This window comes from Neodiprion fabricii, chromosome 6 (assembly GCF_021155785.1).
Source record: "Neodiprion fabricii isolate iyNeoFabr1 chromosome 6, iyNeoFabr1.1, whole genome shotgun sequence".
In the NCBI taxonomy this organism is placed as follows: Eukaryota; Metazoa; Arthropoda; class Insecta; order Hymenoptera; family Diprionidae; genus Neodiprion; species Neodiprion fabricii.
In genome coordinates this window covers 492,582-506,682 of record NC_060244.1, presented here as the reverse complement: position 1 = coordinate 506,682, position 14,101 = coordinate 492,582, and the positions used below count along the sequence as shown (strand labels likewise).

The window sequence follows — 14,101 nt, the reverse complement described above, 5'->3', positions numbered from 1 at the left end:
AATACAACGCTTAAAATCCTAAGGGAATAATAATTAATTTTATAATATTATAATATTTCATCCTAAGGGAATAACAGTAATGAAATAATCATGAAAAATATACTTATCAGGCTTGTAACTCTCCAGCTGACGAATCAGAGATATCACGAAACCAAATCTTACCTCAAATATCGATCTCTTTTCACAAAATATATACGTTATTATAGTGATACCGATCGCCTGTGATATGAACTAAGAGACGCATCGATACTATTTAAAGAGAACAATGTTGCTTGCGAAGCCAGTAAGTAATTCATTAAGTTAGACAAACCTACAAAAACGCTCCATTACACAATGGAGCGTTACTTGATCGTGGCGATTATCTTCGCGATTATACAAATGTGAGTATCCACGAAATGGATATTTTAATGTGCAACTTCCATATTCGGTAATTTTTTTTTTTTCGCTGTCCAATTCCCACAGAACATTTTGCTGCGATGTCGTGAAGCTCACGTTTCCAAGTGGATTCAGCTTAGGAACGGCCAGCGCCTCTTATCAGGTCGAAGGAGCCTGGAATGTCAGCGGTAACTAGTCGTGTTACGTGTAATTAGGTTTTGAAGTATTATTTGACCATATCTTGATTAATGCTTACAATTTTTGCAGACAAAGGGGAAAACGTTTGGGATTATTTCACGCACAATCGTCCAGAATTGATAACAGACGGACGGAACGGAGACGTTGCATGTAATTCGTACTACAAATACAAGGAGGATGTGCAGCTCATCAAATCCCTTGGAGTACGTTCTTTTGTGAAAAGAACGGCCGTTGATCATTAAAAAAAAGATGAAATTGAATGAATATTCTCATCTTACTATTCTTTTAGTTTGACTTTTATCGATTCTCCATCAGCTGGTCACGCGTACTTCCAACAGGCTTCACAAACGTAATCAGTGAAGATGGGCTGCAGTACTACAAAAATTTGACCGCAGAATTGGTTGAGAACGGTATCGAGCCAGTCGTGACGATATATCACTGGGATCACCCGCAAGTGATAGAGGACATGGGAGGATGGACCAATGAACTAATAGTCGACTGGTTCGTCGATTACGCTGAGGTTATATTTGAAGCACTGGGAGACAGTGTAAAGAGATGGATAACAATCAACGAGCCTGATTCCTTCTGTGTCGACGGTTATGAAGGCGTCCGAAAAGCACCTGGTATAGAAAAATCCTTGGTTCAGTTCGGATAGCTGAAAAACGACACATATATGACAAAAGTCTGTTTTATACCGACAAATAGCCATTCCCAATAACGTTTTTTCAAATTACAGGCAAATTATTAACAGGTGTCGGTACTTACCTTTGTGGGCACAACGTTCTGAAGGCTCATGCGAAAACTTATCGCTTGTACGACGAGAAGTTTCGAGATACTCAGAACGGGGAGGTTGGCATTGTACTTCCTCTTATTTCGTTCTTGCCATACAACTCCAGTTATTTGGACGCCGCGGAAACTGCGTTCCAGTTTTCCTGTGGGTGGATGGCGCATCCTATCTACTTCGGCGATTATCCGGAAATAATGAAGACGAGAGTGGCCTTGGTCAGTGAATATCAAGGTTACCCGAGGTCACGTCTTCCGGAATTCTCAGACGAATGGATAGCTATTATCAAGTCAGTTTCCAAAAATATATCCTTGCGTAAATGTCTGAACAGTTCAAGATCATCGTAACATAATCTTCTCCACTTCGCAGTGGGACTAACGATTACTTTGGTGTGAATCATTACACATCCCAGCTCGTCTACGATGATCCCGATGAGGAGGATGGAATTTACAACTCTGACAAGGGTCTAATATTCACTGTTGATCCGACTTGGGCTGCCACGGCTTCGGATTGGTTCTACGTGAGCAAAACTCAAGATTCTCATGCATCATTCCTCAATCGAATATCACTTTCAAATAGTTATCACAAGTTTTCACTGCAGGTGAATCCGTCAGGATTTGGTACTCTGCTTCGCAAAATCAGAGACGAATACAACAATCCGCCTGTGTGGGTAACGGAAAACGGTTTCTCTGATTCCGGTATTTTAGATGATTACGACAGGATTAGTTATTACTACGAATACTTGAGAGAAATGCTGATAGCTATCAAGCGAGACGGGTGCAATGTGCAGGGTTACGCGGTTTGGAGTATCTTGGACAACTTTGAGTGGCACGCCGGCTATACGTGAGTAAACGCGCTGTTTTATATACTTATACATGAAGTCAACGGCGGCCCTCTCTTCGTCTTATTAAAGTTGTGCGATTCATGATTATCGTTCGTTTTTTTTTTTTTTTTTCAGCGAACGATTTGGTATCACCTACGTAGAGTTTGATGATACCGATACGAACAGAACTGCCAAATTGTCTCAGGCTTGGTGGGCTAAGGTCCTTTCTAAGCGAAAGCTCCAGGCTGTCCCGACGAGCACCACGACTCGATACCTGCTACCTTGGCAGAAGTAAATGTTCATACTTATAAGCATTTGTAATTACCAATATTTTGAAAGAGTAACGCAATGAAACGACATATTTATTAAGCGTGCAAATGTAACTGCTGAAGTTCTTAAACTTATTTAGTTATTCTTCGAGGCGTCTGAATCATTGTTCAGTGTTCAAAAGTTTTCCAGTTCGTCAGTTTTGCAAATCATGACGAGGAAAAGTTTATGAAATAAAAAAAATAAACAACTTCAAATTTGGTTTCACCTATTGCATAAAGACTGTAGCAATCTTTTCTGAATCCTTGCGCGTGAAAATGGGCATTTCCAATCATTATTCACGCCATAAGTATTCGCTTGTATTTGATACGTTAGGTATTAACCTAACCGTAGTTCAAAATATGCATATATGAAGTATATAATGTGGCAATTCGTGCGCCGGGCCAACAAATGAATTCTCTAGGCTAATACGAGTTTGAATTTTGTACCTTACCAGCAATACTATGGAAATAAATCCTTTGCCGAATAGAGAAATCTCGTCAGGCTAAAAAATATTCGCATACTATGTCGTATCGCTGAGTTCCGTTTGAAAATCTAGACGATACGATAATGTCGCATTCTATCTACAGCTGCAGAAACTTTTACGTAATAAAGATTTGAATAGTCCGATTTGACTGCGATTATAGCTTACCAGTGTCGGAAATTTCAGGGCTTATACATTGATAATATGTATGGGTCATTCAAACAGCTTCATTGGATTGTATTTAGGAACACTGAAGGACCAATTGATAGATTTTTCAAATTGCCAATTTTTCAAAAAAGTACAAGGAGAATCATTCTCATCCCAGAAGATCAGATCCAAAAAATCTGAGATTTGAAAGTTTTGAAAAATCTGAGGCTACGAAAGCACACAAATTGCACCGGGTATGATAAGGTCTTCATTCTAATATCAAAGGGTGAATTATTCAAATAACAAATTTACAAAAAATGAAATAAAAATAATGATGTCTTGAGAATGGGTGAACGGAGCCGAATAGAAATTGATATTGTAAGGCCGTTGAAGTCGCTGATGATGAATCTAAACTCACATTTGCAAAATTTGATTTTTGCGAATTCAATGTGCTAAAAAAAAAACATATCGATTATGATGAAAATTTGCACTTGAATTGGTTGGATCGCTGCTCACGAATCTGAATTTGTAGTTAGAATCCGAATTGGATGTTGATATTTTTTGGTCTGTGTCTGTCACGGTATGACCTTCCATTCAAGCTGGCCCACCACGGCCACAAGGTGGTACTGTGTATGGAGTTATTCAAATTTTCACCCACACTAGTCACTGATCATGTACAGGCTCAGCCAGTAGGTTCATTAAATTTCGTAAGTATAGTGTTCTGAGATGATATCTACAAAAGCTACAAGATTGCACGTAAGATCATAAAGTTTTAACATTGGTTCTTGCATTTGAATTAATTGAAGGTTGAGATAGATTGTAATGCTCTATTTATCATATTACATAAAATACTGCTGTGTATATTGCAGCCGACAACCGGGTCTACCGTGGCATTGCCAATGATGACGTAATATATTAAGATTCGATGATAAACCAGTCATTGGGATGGAAGAATTAATCTGTTGTCAAGATGTTATAATATTCCGATACCAACTTATTGGTACAATTGGTGATAGGTGATATATAAAGCCAAAAGTTTTTCGTCGAAAGTCAACCGTTAACGTCCTATAGTGAATGTGCAGGTACCTTGCCACAGTGACACAATGAAACGTTGCTCGATAGCGACGATTATCTGTGCGATTATCAGTACGTAAGTATTTGGTGGACTTATGTGAAATAAATTTAAAGAAAAACTCGAGAAGCAACACCGAAATATCTGATTGACGAGTGTAATTGCATCTGCATCGAGGTATACGAATTATTTGTAAATATAAAAGCCATTGCCGAACAAGGTGCTCAGATTCGTTCGATTAAAATAATACCAAGACTAGATGTAAGTATTTTATAAACTTGCTCCTAATGAAATCCTCTTATAGGGTGTGCTGCTGTGATGTCGTCAAGCTAACTTTCCCGAGTGGCTTCAGTCTAGGAGCTGCCAGCGCGTCGTATCAAGTCGAAGGAGCCTGGAATGTCAGCGGTAATTATCACTTATGCTTCACATCAATTGTCCGAATCATACCCCAATTTAACATTTATTTTCTTGCAGACAAGGGAGAAAACGTTTGGGATTACTATACGCATCACTATCCTGAAATTATATCTGAAGGACGTAATGGAGATGTTGCCTGCAATTCTTACTACAAGTACAAGGAGGATGTGGAACTTATCAAATCCACTGGAGTACGTTGATAATATAGAAAAAACTGTGCTCATTGTTCGTTTCGGTTATTAAAACATCACGCATCGTGTAACGGGCATCTTGATATACTAAACTTTTCAGTTCGACTTCTATCGATTCTCCGTCAGTTGGTCGCGCGTCCTTCCAACCGGGTTCGCCAACGTAATCAGTGAAGATGGCTTGCAATACTACAAAAACTTGACCGCGGAGTTAGTAGCTAACGGTATTGAACCTGTTGTCACGATATATCACTGGGATCATCCGCAAGTTATAGAGGAGATGGGGGGATGGACAAACGAACTGATAGTCGACTGGTTCGTAGCTTACGCCAGGGTTCTGTTCGAAGCACTTGGAGGCAGTGTGAAAAGATGGGTAACCATAAATGAACCTGATTCTTTCTGTGGGGAAGGCTATGAAAGCACGAGACTTGCCCCGGGTATGGGAGAGTCCTTTTTGAGTTTTACTTGAATTTCAAGAGCTATTGATACAACGAAAAATAAGCAGATCAGTTTCTCATCTAGCTAACTGATTCTCATGGTTGAATCATGACTTACTTTTTAGGAAAAGTGATAACAGGTATCGGGAAGTACCTTTGCGGACACAACGTTTTGAAAGCCCACGCCAAAACTTATCGCATGTACGAGGAAGAGTTTCGAGAGAGCCAAGGCGGTGTGATTGGTATTGTACTTCCTGTTTCGGGACATTTGCCATACAACTCCAGCTATGCGGACGCGGCCGAAACCGGGTTTCAGTTCAACTGCGGGTGGATGGCACACCCTATCTATTTTGGGGATTATCCAGAAATTATGAAGACCAGAGTAGCATTGGTTAGTGAATCTCAGGGATACCCCAGGTCACGTCTTCCAGAATTTTCGGACGAATGGAAAGCCATTATCAAGTGAGAACTTGGCACTGCATGTACGGAAGTACATCCGATACTTAGAAAATTCTGATCATAGAACGCATCACCTTTTCTTGTTCTTTTATAGTGGTACGAGTGATTATTTTGGTTTAAATCATTACTCGTCCAGACTTGTATATAATGACCCTGACGAAGAACTTGGAATTTACAACTCCGACAGTGGTGTGATAAGTGTTGTTGATTCGAGCTGGCCCGTGGCGTCTTCATCTTGGTTTTACGTACGTTATTAATAGCATACTTGCCCCAACAGTACTGTATGAAGTACTAATCAGGAACGTTTCCATTATAGGTATATCCTGAGGGATTCGGTTATGTGCTTCGCAAGATTCGGGATGATTACGGTAATCCATCGACGTGGATTATGGAAAATGGCTACTCTGACACCGACAACTTAGAAGATTACGAACGAATCAGCTACTATTACGAATATTTGAAAGAGATGTTGATTGCTGTTAAGCGAGATGGATGCAACGTCGAAGGATACGCTGTTTGGAGCATTCTCGATAATTTTGAATGGTCTGATGGTTATACGTGAGTAAGCTCGCGGCTTGGTTAACTTTCCGTACAATCGATTCTCCGATTTTATGTAAAAAAAACCATACAACGGTTTTCCACCACCAATTTTTTAGAAATCGATTTGGTATTATCCGAGTGGAGTTTGACGACGCTGATACGAATAGAACCACTAAATTATCACAGGCCTGGTGGAAAAAAGTTCTGTCGAAACGCAAGCTTCAGTCGGTCCCTACATCAACCACCAGCACCAACACTCGTACCAGGCTACCTTGGCAGAAATGACTGTGAATACTTGCTGCCGAGATATTGCAATTATCAATAATATATTAAAAATCAGACCAAGCAAACGATGCTCTTCATACGAACGTTCCAGTGGTAAATATGTCACATCGAAAATACGTCATGAAGTGTCATACGCAACATGTATCAATAAATTTTTTTGCTATGTCTTGAATTTTATCAGTGTATTATATTATAGAGTATACTGATGTGATATCAGATAGGAGACACTATCCCATGGTAATAAAATTCTATTCTTTTCTATTCTACCATTACATGTTTTTCAGTGAATTTACGTTGTCAAATAGTAGCAAAGCATAGTGTTGTAATAATTTAAACTGCGAAATGTTTGTAGATATAATGAACGGTACATTCACTTATAAAGCAACTAGCCTTATCATCAGTACATTTTTCAAGTCACCGACCAAGATCACATATCCGACAGCAGTCATGCATCACAGCTTTTGGCCTACGTGAACTATGATTAATCCAGGATCTATTGCATCAATTTGTAAAATTTGAGAAGAAGTTTCAGTCAGTTCACGTGCCTTGACTTGACTCAAGTCGGTCAACTATGTTATGCCAGGCGTCGTTAGGACTTACTTCGCTTCACTCATAATGAGCTTAGCCACATCTGATGAGGCTATGACACGTTAATACTATTACGACAACAATGAATTATCACGGCTGAACATATAAGAGGTTCCGATGGAAATAAAAGGCTGAAATTTCTAATTGATAAGGTAATTGCTGATGAACTAAGCCAGAGTGAGCTCGCCACACGCCACATTTCTGTTATGAAGCATTACTTTATCGCAGTGACTATTTTCTGCGCAATTATCACACGGTGTGTATTGAGCTATTCCTTTGTTTGTTTTATGAATTTTTCATTACCTTTCATGTTTGCAGGATATCATGCTGTGATGTCGTCAAGCTCACATTTCCAAGCGGATTTCGCATAGGAACTGCCAGTGCCTCCTATCAAGTGGAAGGAGCCTGGAATGTCAGCGGTGAGGGTCAATGCATCCACCGATTTGGAATTCTTTGAATATTTCGTGCAAGCATACGTTGATCATTCCAGATAAAGGGGAAAATGTTTGGGATCATTGGACACATAATCATCCGGAGTTGATAACCGATGGACGGAACGGAGACGTTGCCTGCAATTCTTACTACAAGTACAAGGAGGACGTGGCACTTATCAAAAATATCGGAGTATAATCTCGTCATCAATTCAAATGATAATTGTCGGCAAATTGATTGAAATGCGTCGGATTTCTGTATTCTCCTATTTTTCAGTTCGATTACTATCGGTTCTCTATTAGTTGGTCACGCGTGCTTCCAACCGGGTTTGCGAACGTGATTAGCGAAGATGGGCTGCAATATTACAAAAACTTGACAGCAGAATTAGTTGCTAACGGAATCGAACCCGTCGTGACAATATATCACTGGGATCATCCGCAAGTTATAGAGAATATGGGAGGATGGACAAATGAACTGATAGTCGACTGGTTCGTGGCTTACGCTAGGATACTATTTGAAGCACTAGGAGACAGCGTCAAAAGATGGATAACTATTAACGAACCAGACACCTTCTGCGAGGCTGGTTACGAAGGCACCACGAAAGCCCCAGGTATGCGAGAAAGTTTACAATTATATTTAAGGTATATGGATGAGAGTGACGTATTCTAGGATTGAGCCTCAGTTCTGCAAACGAATATGTGCTAGCTATGTCTCGCATTTTAGGAAAAGTGATATCCGGTATCGGGAAGTATCTGTGTGGACACAACGTTCTGAAAGCTCACGCGAAAACGTATCGTATGTACGATGAAGAATTTCGGGAAAGCCAGCAAGGTGAAGTCAGCATTGTATTAGCTCTCGCATCATACGTAGCCACAAATTCCAGCGATACGGAGTCTGTGGAAACCGCGTTTCAATTCAACTGTGGATGGATGGCGCATCCACTCTACTTCGGGGACTATCCGGAAGTTATGAAAACTAGAGTGGCCTTGGTCAGTGAATATCAGGGTTATCCACGTTCACGACTGCCAGAATTTTCCGATGAGTGGATAGCCATTATAAAGTCAGTCTCAGACGTTCACTCAGTATGAATCGCTAATGTGTCTACCCTCCAGCGAGTTTCAAAGGTCTCTGATTCTGTTATCATCATTTTACAGTGGAACAAATGACTATTTTGGCGTGAACCATTACTCTACCAATCTGGTTTACCCTGATCCAGCCGAAGAGCTCGGCGTCTATAGAATCGACAGTGGTGTAATACGTACCATCGATTTCAGCTGGCCAGCGACGGCTTCTAATTGGTTTTATGTAACGAAAAAATCTATTTACTGTACCTACTATTCTTGTAGAAATATGAATTCGGACATCCGATCAAGTACTGTTATTATCACAGGTATATCCCCCGGGATTCGGTGTTCTGCTTCGATGGATTAGAGATGAATACAATAATCCTCCGGTATGGATTACAGAAAACGGCTACTCCGACTCGGGACAGTTGGACGATTACGAACGGATTAGCTATTATTACGATTACATAAAAGAAATGCTGATAGCCTTGAAACGCGATGGCTGCAACGTCGAAGCCTACACTGTTTGGAGCATATTAGATAATTTCGAATGGCACGCTGGTTATACGTAAGACGATTGTTAGCCTTGCTTTGCTTTACGCTTGGCAATCCTTTTTCTGCTGATTTCACATCAATTTCTATAATTGTTGTTATGTTTCGTTTGCAGAGAACGATTTGGAATTACCCACGTGGAATTTGACGACGCAGATACAAATCGAACTGCCAAATTATCACAGAACTGGTGGATGAAAGTTCTTTCAAAACGTAAGCTCCAGTCTGTCCCGACGAACACGGCTGCAGCTGCTCGAACTCTACTACCTTGGCAGAAATAATCAACCAATTGTGTTCGCAACTTATTGTAGCAAGTATTTTCATTCGAAAGAATGGCTATTCTGTGATCAAAGAAGTTTTGCGACGTTAATAATTACGCTAGTACATTTTATCAGTAGTATAGATATCATGCCAAACAAGTGATTGAAATATTCCACTACTACCAGGAATTGATAATCAATAGATAAATGCAATACAAAGCGAGATTTGATTTCGTGAAGCATATGGTTGAGTTGTTCTCATTTGTTGATTTCAATTTCTTAATCTGGTTGTTGAGTTTTTATCAACAAATAATTTAGTCGATCTTCCGATCTCACCGAATATATATCGCAACTTCAGCTATTTAGTCGTCACATGGCTTTGGTGATTTGTGACGAGATGATCTTTGATAAATAAAGAAAATAATTTTAACGTACGTATAAACACAAATCGTGGCCCCCTCTGCGTTCTTTGCGACCTACCTACAATAATTCGTTTCATCCCAGTGAAAAATATAGGATGATTATTTCGTATTTCAGCTTCTTACTCTCGGCAGGTAATTCAATACAAAGCATGAAACAGATGATATTTACGTACGAACTGAAGGGGGGATTTGCTTTTTTTTCGCAAAATTTACTTTCTGCTTTTTTCGAATTTTCTAGTGAAGAAACTATGCAATGAGTCAATTTAAAATTTGGCATGTAGTTTCATTGTTATTTCATGTGTGCGCAAAAAAATGTTCGATTGTATCCTCTCAAGAATGCGCCTCCTGCCCCCCCCCCCCCCCCCCCCCCCCCCCCCGTTCACGACGCCGCAGTCACTGGTGTGCATGATTGCTCTCTTCTCAATGACCTAAAACAAAAAAATCAAATACCATTTTATTCCATGCACATGTAGCTATCGTTTGATGAATCAAAAAAGCAATAGGTTGGAAAGTTTTTTTCTTATAACAAAAAATCGGTAATTTTTTTTTAGCAGTCGTATCCTCAATTTTTTTTTTTCGATTCATTAAACGATAGGCTCCATGTGTATGGAGTAATATGGTATTTGATTTTTTTGTTTCAGATCATTGAGAAGAGAGTAATCATGCACAGCAGTGACTGCGGCGTTTCGCGGGCGTCGTGAACGAGGGGGAGGGCAGGAGACATTTTTTGTGCATACATGAAATAACAATAAAACTACATGCCGAATTTTAAATTGATTCATTGCATAGTTTCTTCACTAGAAAATTCTAAAAAAGCTGTAAATTTTGTGGAAAAAAAGCAAATCCCCCCTTAAGAAAAATAATTTTAATTCCGCGTGAATATATGTATACCTACCAGATATTATCTGCTTGACTTCATCATCGAATGAGTCGTATCTGATTTACCAATGACTTATTGATATCACTAAAGTTATAGTGGCTTACAAAGTTAGATATGCAGTCAAGATATAAGGCTCGAAATGCTACGTAAAAAGGCAATTGCCAACCATCTAAGCTAGAGCGAAGTGGTTCAACCCTCTCAAAATTTATGTAATGGAGCGTTATGTGATCACAGTAACCATCTTCTGCGCGGTGATTACAAGGTCCGTAACTAGCCCGTCTTGCGTCGTACCACATAGATATTTTGTAAATTTTCTAATCATTGAATTTCTGCAGAATATCCTGCTGTGATATCGTAAAACTCACGTTCCCTAGTGGATTCAAGATAGGGACTGCCAGCGCCGCGTATCAAGTCGAAGGAGCCTGGAATATCAGCGGTAAAAAAACATGTTAGGTACAAATAAGTTGAACAATATTATTACTTGTCATTCGATTTCTTCAGACAAAGGAGAGAACATTTGGGACCATTGGACGCACAATCATCCCGAGTACATAAGAGATGGACGTAACGGAGACGTTGCCTGCAATTCGTATTACAAGTATAAGGAAGATGTGGCGCTGATTAAATCCATCGGAGTAAGGCCATTTTTGAGAAACCCAGAATTACTCGAGACTCGTTTTGATCACCGAAGCATTTCAATAGATAGATCAAACAATTTTCACTTGCGGGTATCATTTCAGTTTGACTTCTATCGATTCTCTGTCAGCTGGTCACGCGTCCTTCCAACCGGCTTCACAAACGTAATCAGCGAAGATGGTTTGCAGTACTATAAAAACTTGACCGCAGAGTTGGTGGCGAATGGCATTGAACCTGTTGTAACAATATATCACTGGGATCATCCACAAGTTATAGAGGAGATGGGGGGATGGACGAACGAACTAATAGTAGACTGGTTTGTGGCTTACGCAAGGGTTCTTTTCGAGGCACTTGGAGGCAGCGTCAAAAGATGGATAACCATGAATGAGCCCAACTCTTTTTGCACAGATGGTTATGAAGACACTGTTAACGCTCCAGGTACTATAAAGTCTCTTCATTTAACTGTGAATAATCGTCGATAAAACAACGAGTAATTATACTAGAATTTGTTCTAATTAATGGTTGTCTAATAGTTATATGTAATTAATTTTTTCAGGCAAAGTAATAACCGGTATTGGCAAATATCTCTGTGCACACAACGTTTTAAAGGCCCATGCTAAAACTTATCGTATGTACGACGAAGAGTTCCGTGATGCTCAGGGGGGCAAACTTGGAATAGTACTTCCTATCATAACGTACTTGCCATACAACTCTAGCTATACTGAGGCTGCTGAGGTCGCGTTCCAATTTGTCACTGGATGGCTGGCTCATCCGCTATACTTTGGGGATTATCCTGAAATCATGAAAACGAGAGTGGCGTTGGTAAGCAAATCCCAGGGTTACCCAAGGTCACGTCTTCCCGAATTTTCAGATGAATGGATAGCAATCATCAAGTGAGTTTTACGAAATCTTAAATACACGCATTTATAAGTTGTGGATAAAAATTATGGATCATCATGGTCATCATATTACATTGCAGTGGTACCAATGATTACTTCGGTTTCAATCACTATACATCAAGGTTAGTCTATGATGACCCTGACGAAGAGCTTGGAATTTACAACTCGGACAACGGTTTGATAGTAACTGTTGATCCAAGCTGGCCCCTTGGAGGTTCTACTTGGTTTTATGTATGTTATTGATTGGACATTTATGAAAAATTTCCAAAGTGAATATTTGTGACTACGTTTTATCACACGTTATCGTAGATATACGCGGCAGGATTTGGCGAGCTGTTCCGCCAGATTAGAGATGAATATAGCAATCCACCAGTATGGGTTATGGAGAACGGGATCTCCGATGCCGATGGAGTAGATGATTATGATCGAATTAATTACTTTTATGAATACGTCAGAGAGATGCTGATAGCCATAAAACGAGACGGATGCAACGTCGAAGGCTACGCTGTTTGGAGCATAATGGATAACTTTGAATGGAGCGCTGGTTACACGTGAGTGAATTCTCAAATGAGTCTGCTCCGTGCAAATTCAAATGCCCACTCTAGTTGTTTGGAAAATGTTATACTCCTTTCCAATTCATGTTTCAGGGAACGATTTGGAATCACGTATGTGGAGTTTGACGACGCTGATACAAACAGAACCGCTAAATTATCGCAAACCTGGTGGACGAAGGTTCTCTCTAAACGTAAGCTCCAATCTGTCCCCACAAGTACCTACACTCGTATCAGATTACCCTGGCAAAAGTAATCGATAAATGAATGTCAAACCTGAACTTGTGCATATCGATAATACTGGTGTGCAGAATCGTTTTAGAATGTAGGCTTATTCTAAACTGACACTGCCTATTTTCTCGAGTAGCACTCTTCGTCAACTTCAATTAAAGTTGCATTTTGAGTGAACTACACTCGCGTAAAATACTAGGTTGTTTCCTTTCCACGCACTAATGGCTTCATGTATATTTTCTCATCAAGGTTGAATCGGAAAATTATACAACCGTTCATTGACTATACGCAATTGTAATCCTGATTACATTATTTTTGTAAATCGCACCGAGATCTACGTTTGTAAATAAAGAAAATAACCTTGAAATCAGCCTCTGCCGTGTGAATCGTAGAAACAGATGAAGATGTTGTAACAATTTATACCAACGATGCGATCTTCGTCATTCGTGCACCTTGCAAATTCGTTGTTGGCGCGTGGAAATATTGATATTGCACCGGGCTACGTATACAGATAAATATTATACCTAAACGCACTTAAAAAAAAAAAGGAGGAAGTTTTACCGGCCAACATCCAACATGGTCTGCATAGTTATCGTCAAACTGGAAAGCCCAGTACAATCAACGATAACTGCTTCGATGTTATCCAACGAGTTCTCACGGTGTCTTGTAACCACCCCTGCCTTCGAGCGGATGAAACCTGTTAGACAAACTTGATCCGTAATTAATTTGTAAAAGAAAAATAAAAGCTCCTTCCCCCTTTTTTTACTCATTATGCTCTATCTGTCGAGTGATGTGGCAATTTCGACTTATCTGTTGCTTTTCATACTCCAAGACCCTTACCGGAAAGTGCAATCCGAAAATGCATTCATTTGCAGCGATCATGGATCAAAGCCATATGCGTTTATAGGTCTAACACACGTTTAAACATTTCTTAATAAGTTAAACGGTTCAGAAAACAATTTTTTTCAAAACTTTTACAACTTTAGATGGTCGATTCTAACAATACTTAATTGTAAGCCAATGACAGCGAGCAGTCATGAAAATAATAACTATATCACTAAAAATATCAGT

The 14,101-nt window shown here is 39.7% G+C and overlaps 4 protein-coding genes across 4 annotated transcripts; all 4 read left to right on the top strand.

Annotated features, from left to right (window-relative positions):
- The first annotated feature begins 69 nt into the window (after positions 1-69).
- On the top strand, positions 70-2,739 carry LOC124184639 (myrosinase 1-like). Its single transcript, XM_046574588.1, has 8 exons — positions 70-380; positions 463-563; positions 643-776; positions 863-1,196; positions 1,310-1,646; positions 1,727-1,877; positions 1,959-2,200; positions 2,316-2,739. The coding sequence occupies exons 1-8, from the start codon at positions 334-336 to the stop codon at positions 2,473-2,475; spliced, it is 1,506 nt and encodes a 501-aa protein (XP_046430544.1). The 5' UTR covers positions 70-333; the 3' UTR covers positions 2,476-2,739.
- Positions 2,740-4,186: 1,447 nt separating this feature from the next.
- LOC124184635 (myrosinase 1-like) lies at positions 4,187-6,687 on the top strand. Its single transcript, XM_046574582.1, has 8 exons — positions 4,187-4,267; positions 4,494-4,594; positions 4,664-4,797; positions 4,898-5,231; positions 5,357-5,693; positions 5,785-5,935; positions 6,007-6,248; positions 6,347-6,687. Exons 1-8 carry the CDS (start codon positions 4,221-4,223, stop codon positions 6,513-6,515), a joined length of 1,515 nt encoding a protein of 504 aa, XP_046430538.1. The 5' UTR covers positions 4,187-4,220; the 3' UTR covers positions 6,516-6,687.
- A 580-nt stretch (positions 6,688-7,267) lies between these two features.
- On the top strand, positions 7,268-9,841 carry LOC124184636 (myrosinase 1-like). The gene is made up of 8 exons (XM_046574583.1): positions 7,268-7,359; positions 7,422-7,522; positions 7,594-7,727; positions 7,812-8,145; positions 8,259-8,595; positions 8,690-8,840; positions 8,926-9,167; positions 9,267-9,841. The coding sequence occupies exons 1-8, from the start codon at positions 7,310-7,312 to the stop codon at positions 9,430-9,432; spliced, it is 1,515 nt and encodes a 504-aa protein (XP_046430539.1). The 5' UTR covers positions 7,268-7,309; the 3' UTR covers positions 9,433-9,841.
- Positions 9,842-10,775: 934 nt separating this feature from the next.
- LOC124184638 (myrosinase 1-like) lies at positions 10,776-13,793 on the top strand. The gene is made up of 8 exons (XM_046574587.1): positions 10,776-10,975; positions 11,049-11,149; positions 11,215-11,348; positions 11,454-11,787; positions 11,906-12,242; positions 12,329-12,479; positions 12,558-12,799; positions 12,896-13,793. Exons 1-8 carry the CDS (start codon positions 10,926-10,928, stop codon positions 13,053-13,055), a joined length of 1,509 nt encoding a protein of 502 aa, XP_046430543.1. The 5' UTR covers positions 10,776-10,925; the 3' UTR covers positions 13,056-13,793.
- The last annotated feature ends 308 nt before the right edge of the window (positions 13,794-14,101 follow it).

Bases quoted from the DNA above. Each gene is read 5' to 3' on its own strand.
- LOC124184639 (XM_046574588.1), top strand. From the start codon at position 334: ATGGAGCGTTACTTGATCGTGGCGATTATCTTCGCGATTATACAAAT. The intron at 381-462 runs GTGAGTATCCAC...CAATTCCCACAG, and splicing joins ATCTTCGCGATTATACAAAT to AACATTTTGCTGCGATGTCG. The intron at 2,201-2,315 runs GTGAGTAAACGC...TTTTTTTTTCAG, and splicing joins GAGTGGCACGCCGGCTATAC to CGAACGATTTGGTATCACCT.
- LOC124184635 (XM_046574582.1), top strand. From the start codon at position 4,221: ATGAAACGTTGCTCGATAGCGACGATTATCTGTGCGATTATCAGTAC. The intron at 4,268-4,493 runs GTAAGTATTTGG...ATCCTCTTATAG, and splicing joins ATCTGTGCGATTATCAGTAC to GGTGTGCTGCTGTGATGTCG. The intron at 5,694-5,784 runs GTGAGAACTTGG...GTTCTTTTATAG, and splicing joins GAATGGAAAGCCATTATCAA to TGGTACGAGTGATTATTTTG.
- LOC124184636 (XM_046574583.1), top strand. From the start codon at position 7,310: ATGAAGCATTACTTTATCGCAGTGACTATTTTCTGCGCAATTATCACA. The intron at 7,360-7,421 runs GTGTGTATTGAG...TCATGTTTGCAG, and splicing joins TTCTGCGCAATTATCACACG to GATATCATGCTGTGATGTCG. The intron at 8,841-8,925 runs GTAACGAAAAAA...TTATTATCACAG, and splicing joins CGGCTTCTAATTGGTTTTAT to GTATATCCCCCGGGATTCGG.
- LOC124184638 (XM_046574587.1), top strand. From the start codon at position 10,926: ATGGAGCGTTATGTGATCACAGTAACCATCTTCTGCGCGGTGATTACA. The intron at 12,243-12,328 runs GTGAGTTTTACG...ATTACATTGCAG, and splicing joins GAATGGATAGCAATCATCAA to TGGTACCAATGATTACTTCG. The intron at 12,800-12,895 runs GTGAGTGAATTC...TTCATGTTTCAG, and splicing joins GAATGGAGCGCTGGTTACAC to GGAACGATTTGGAATCACGT.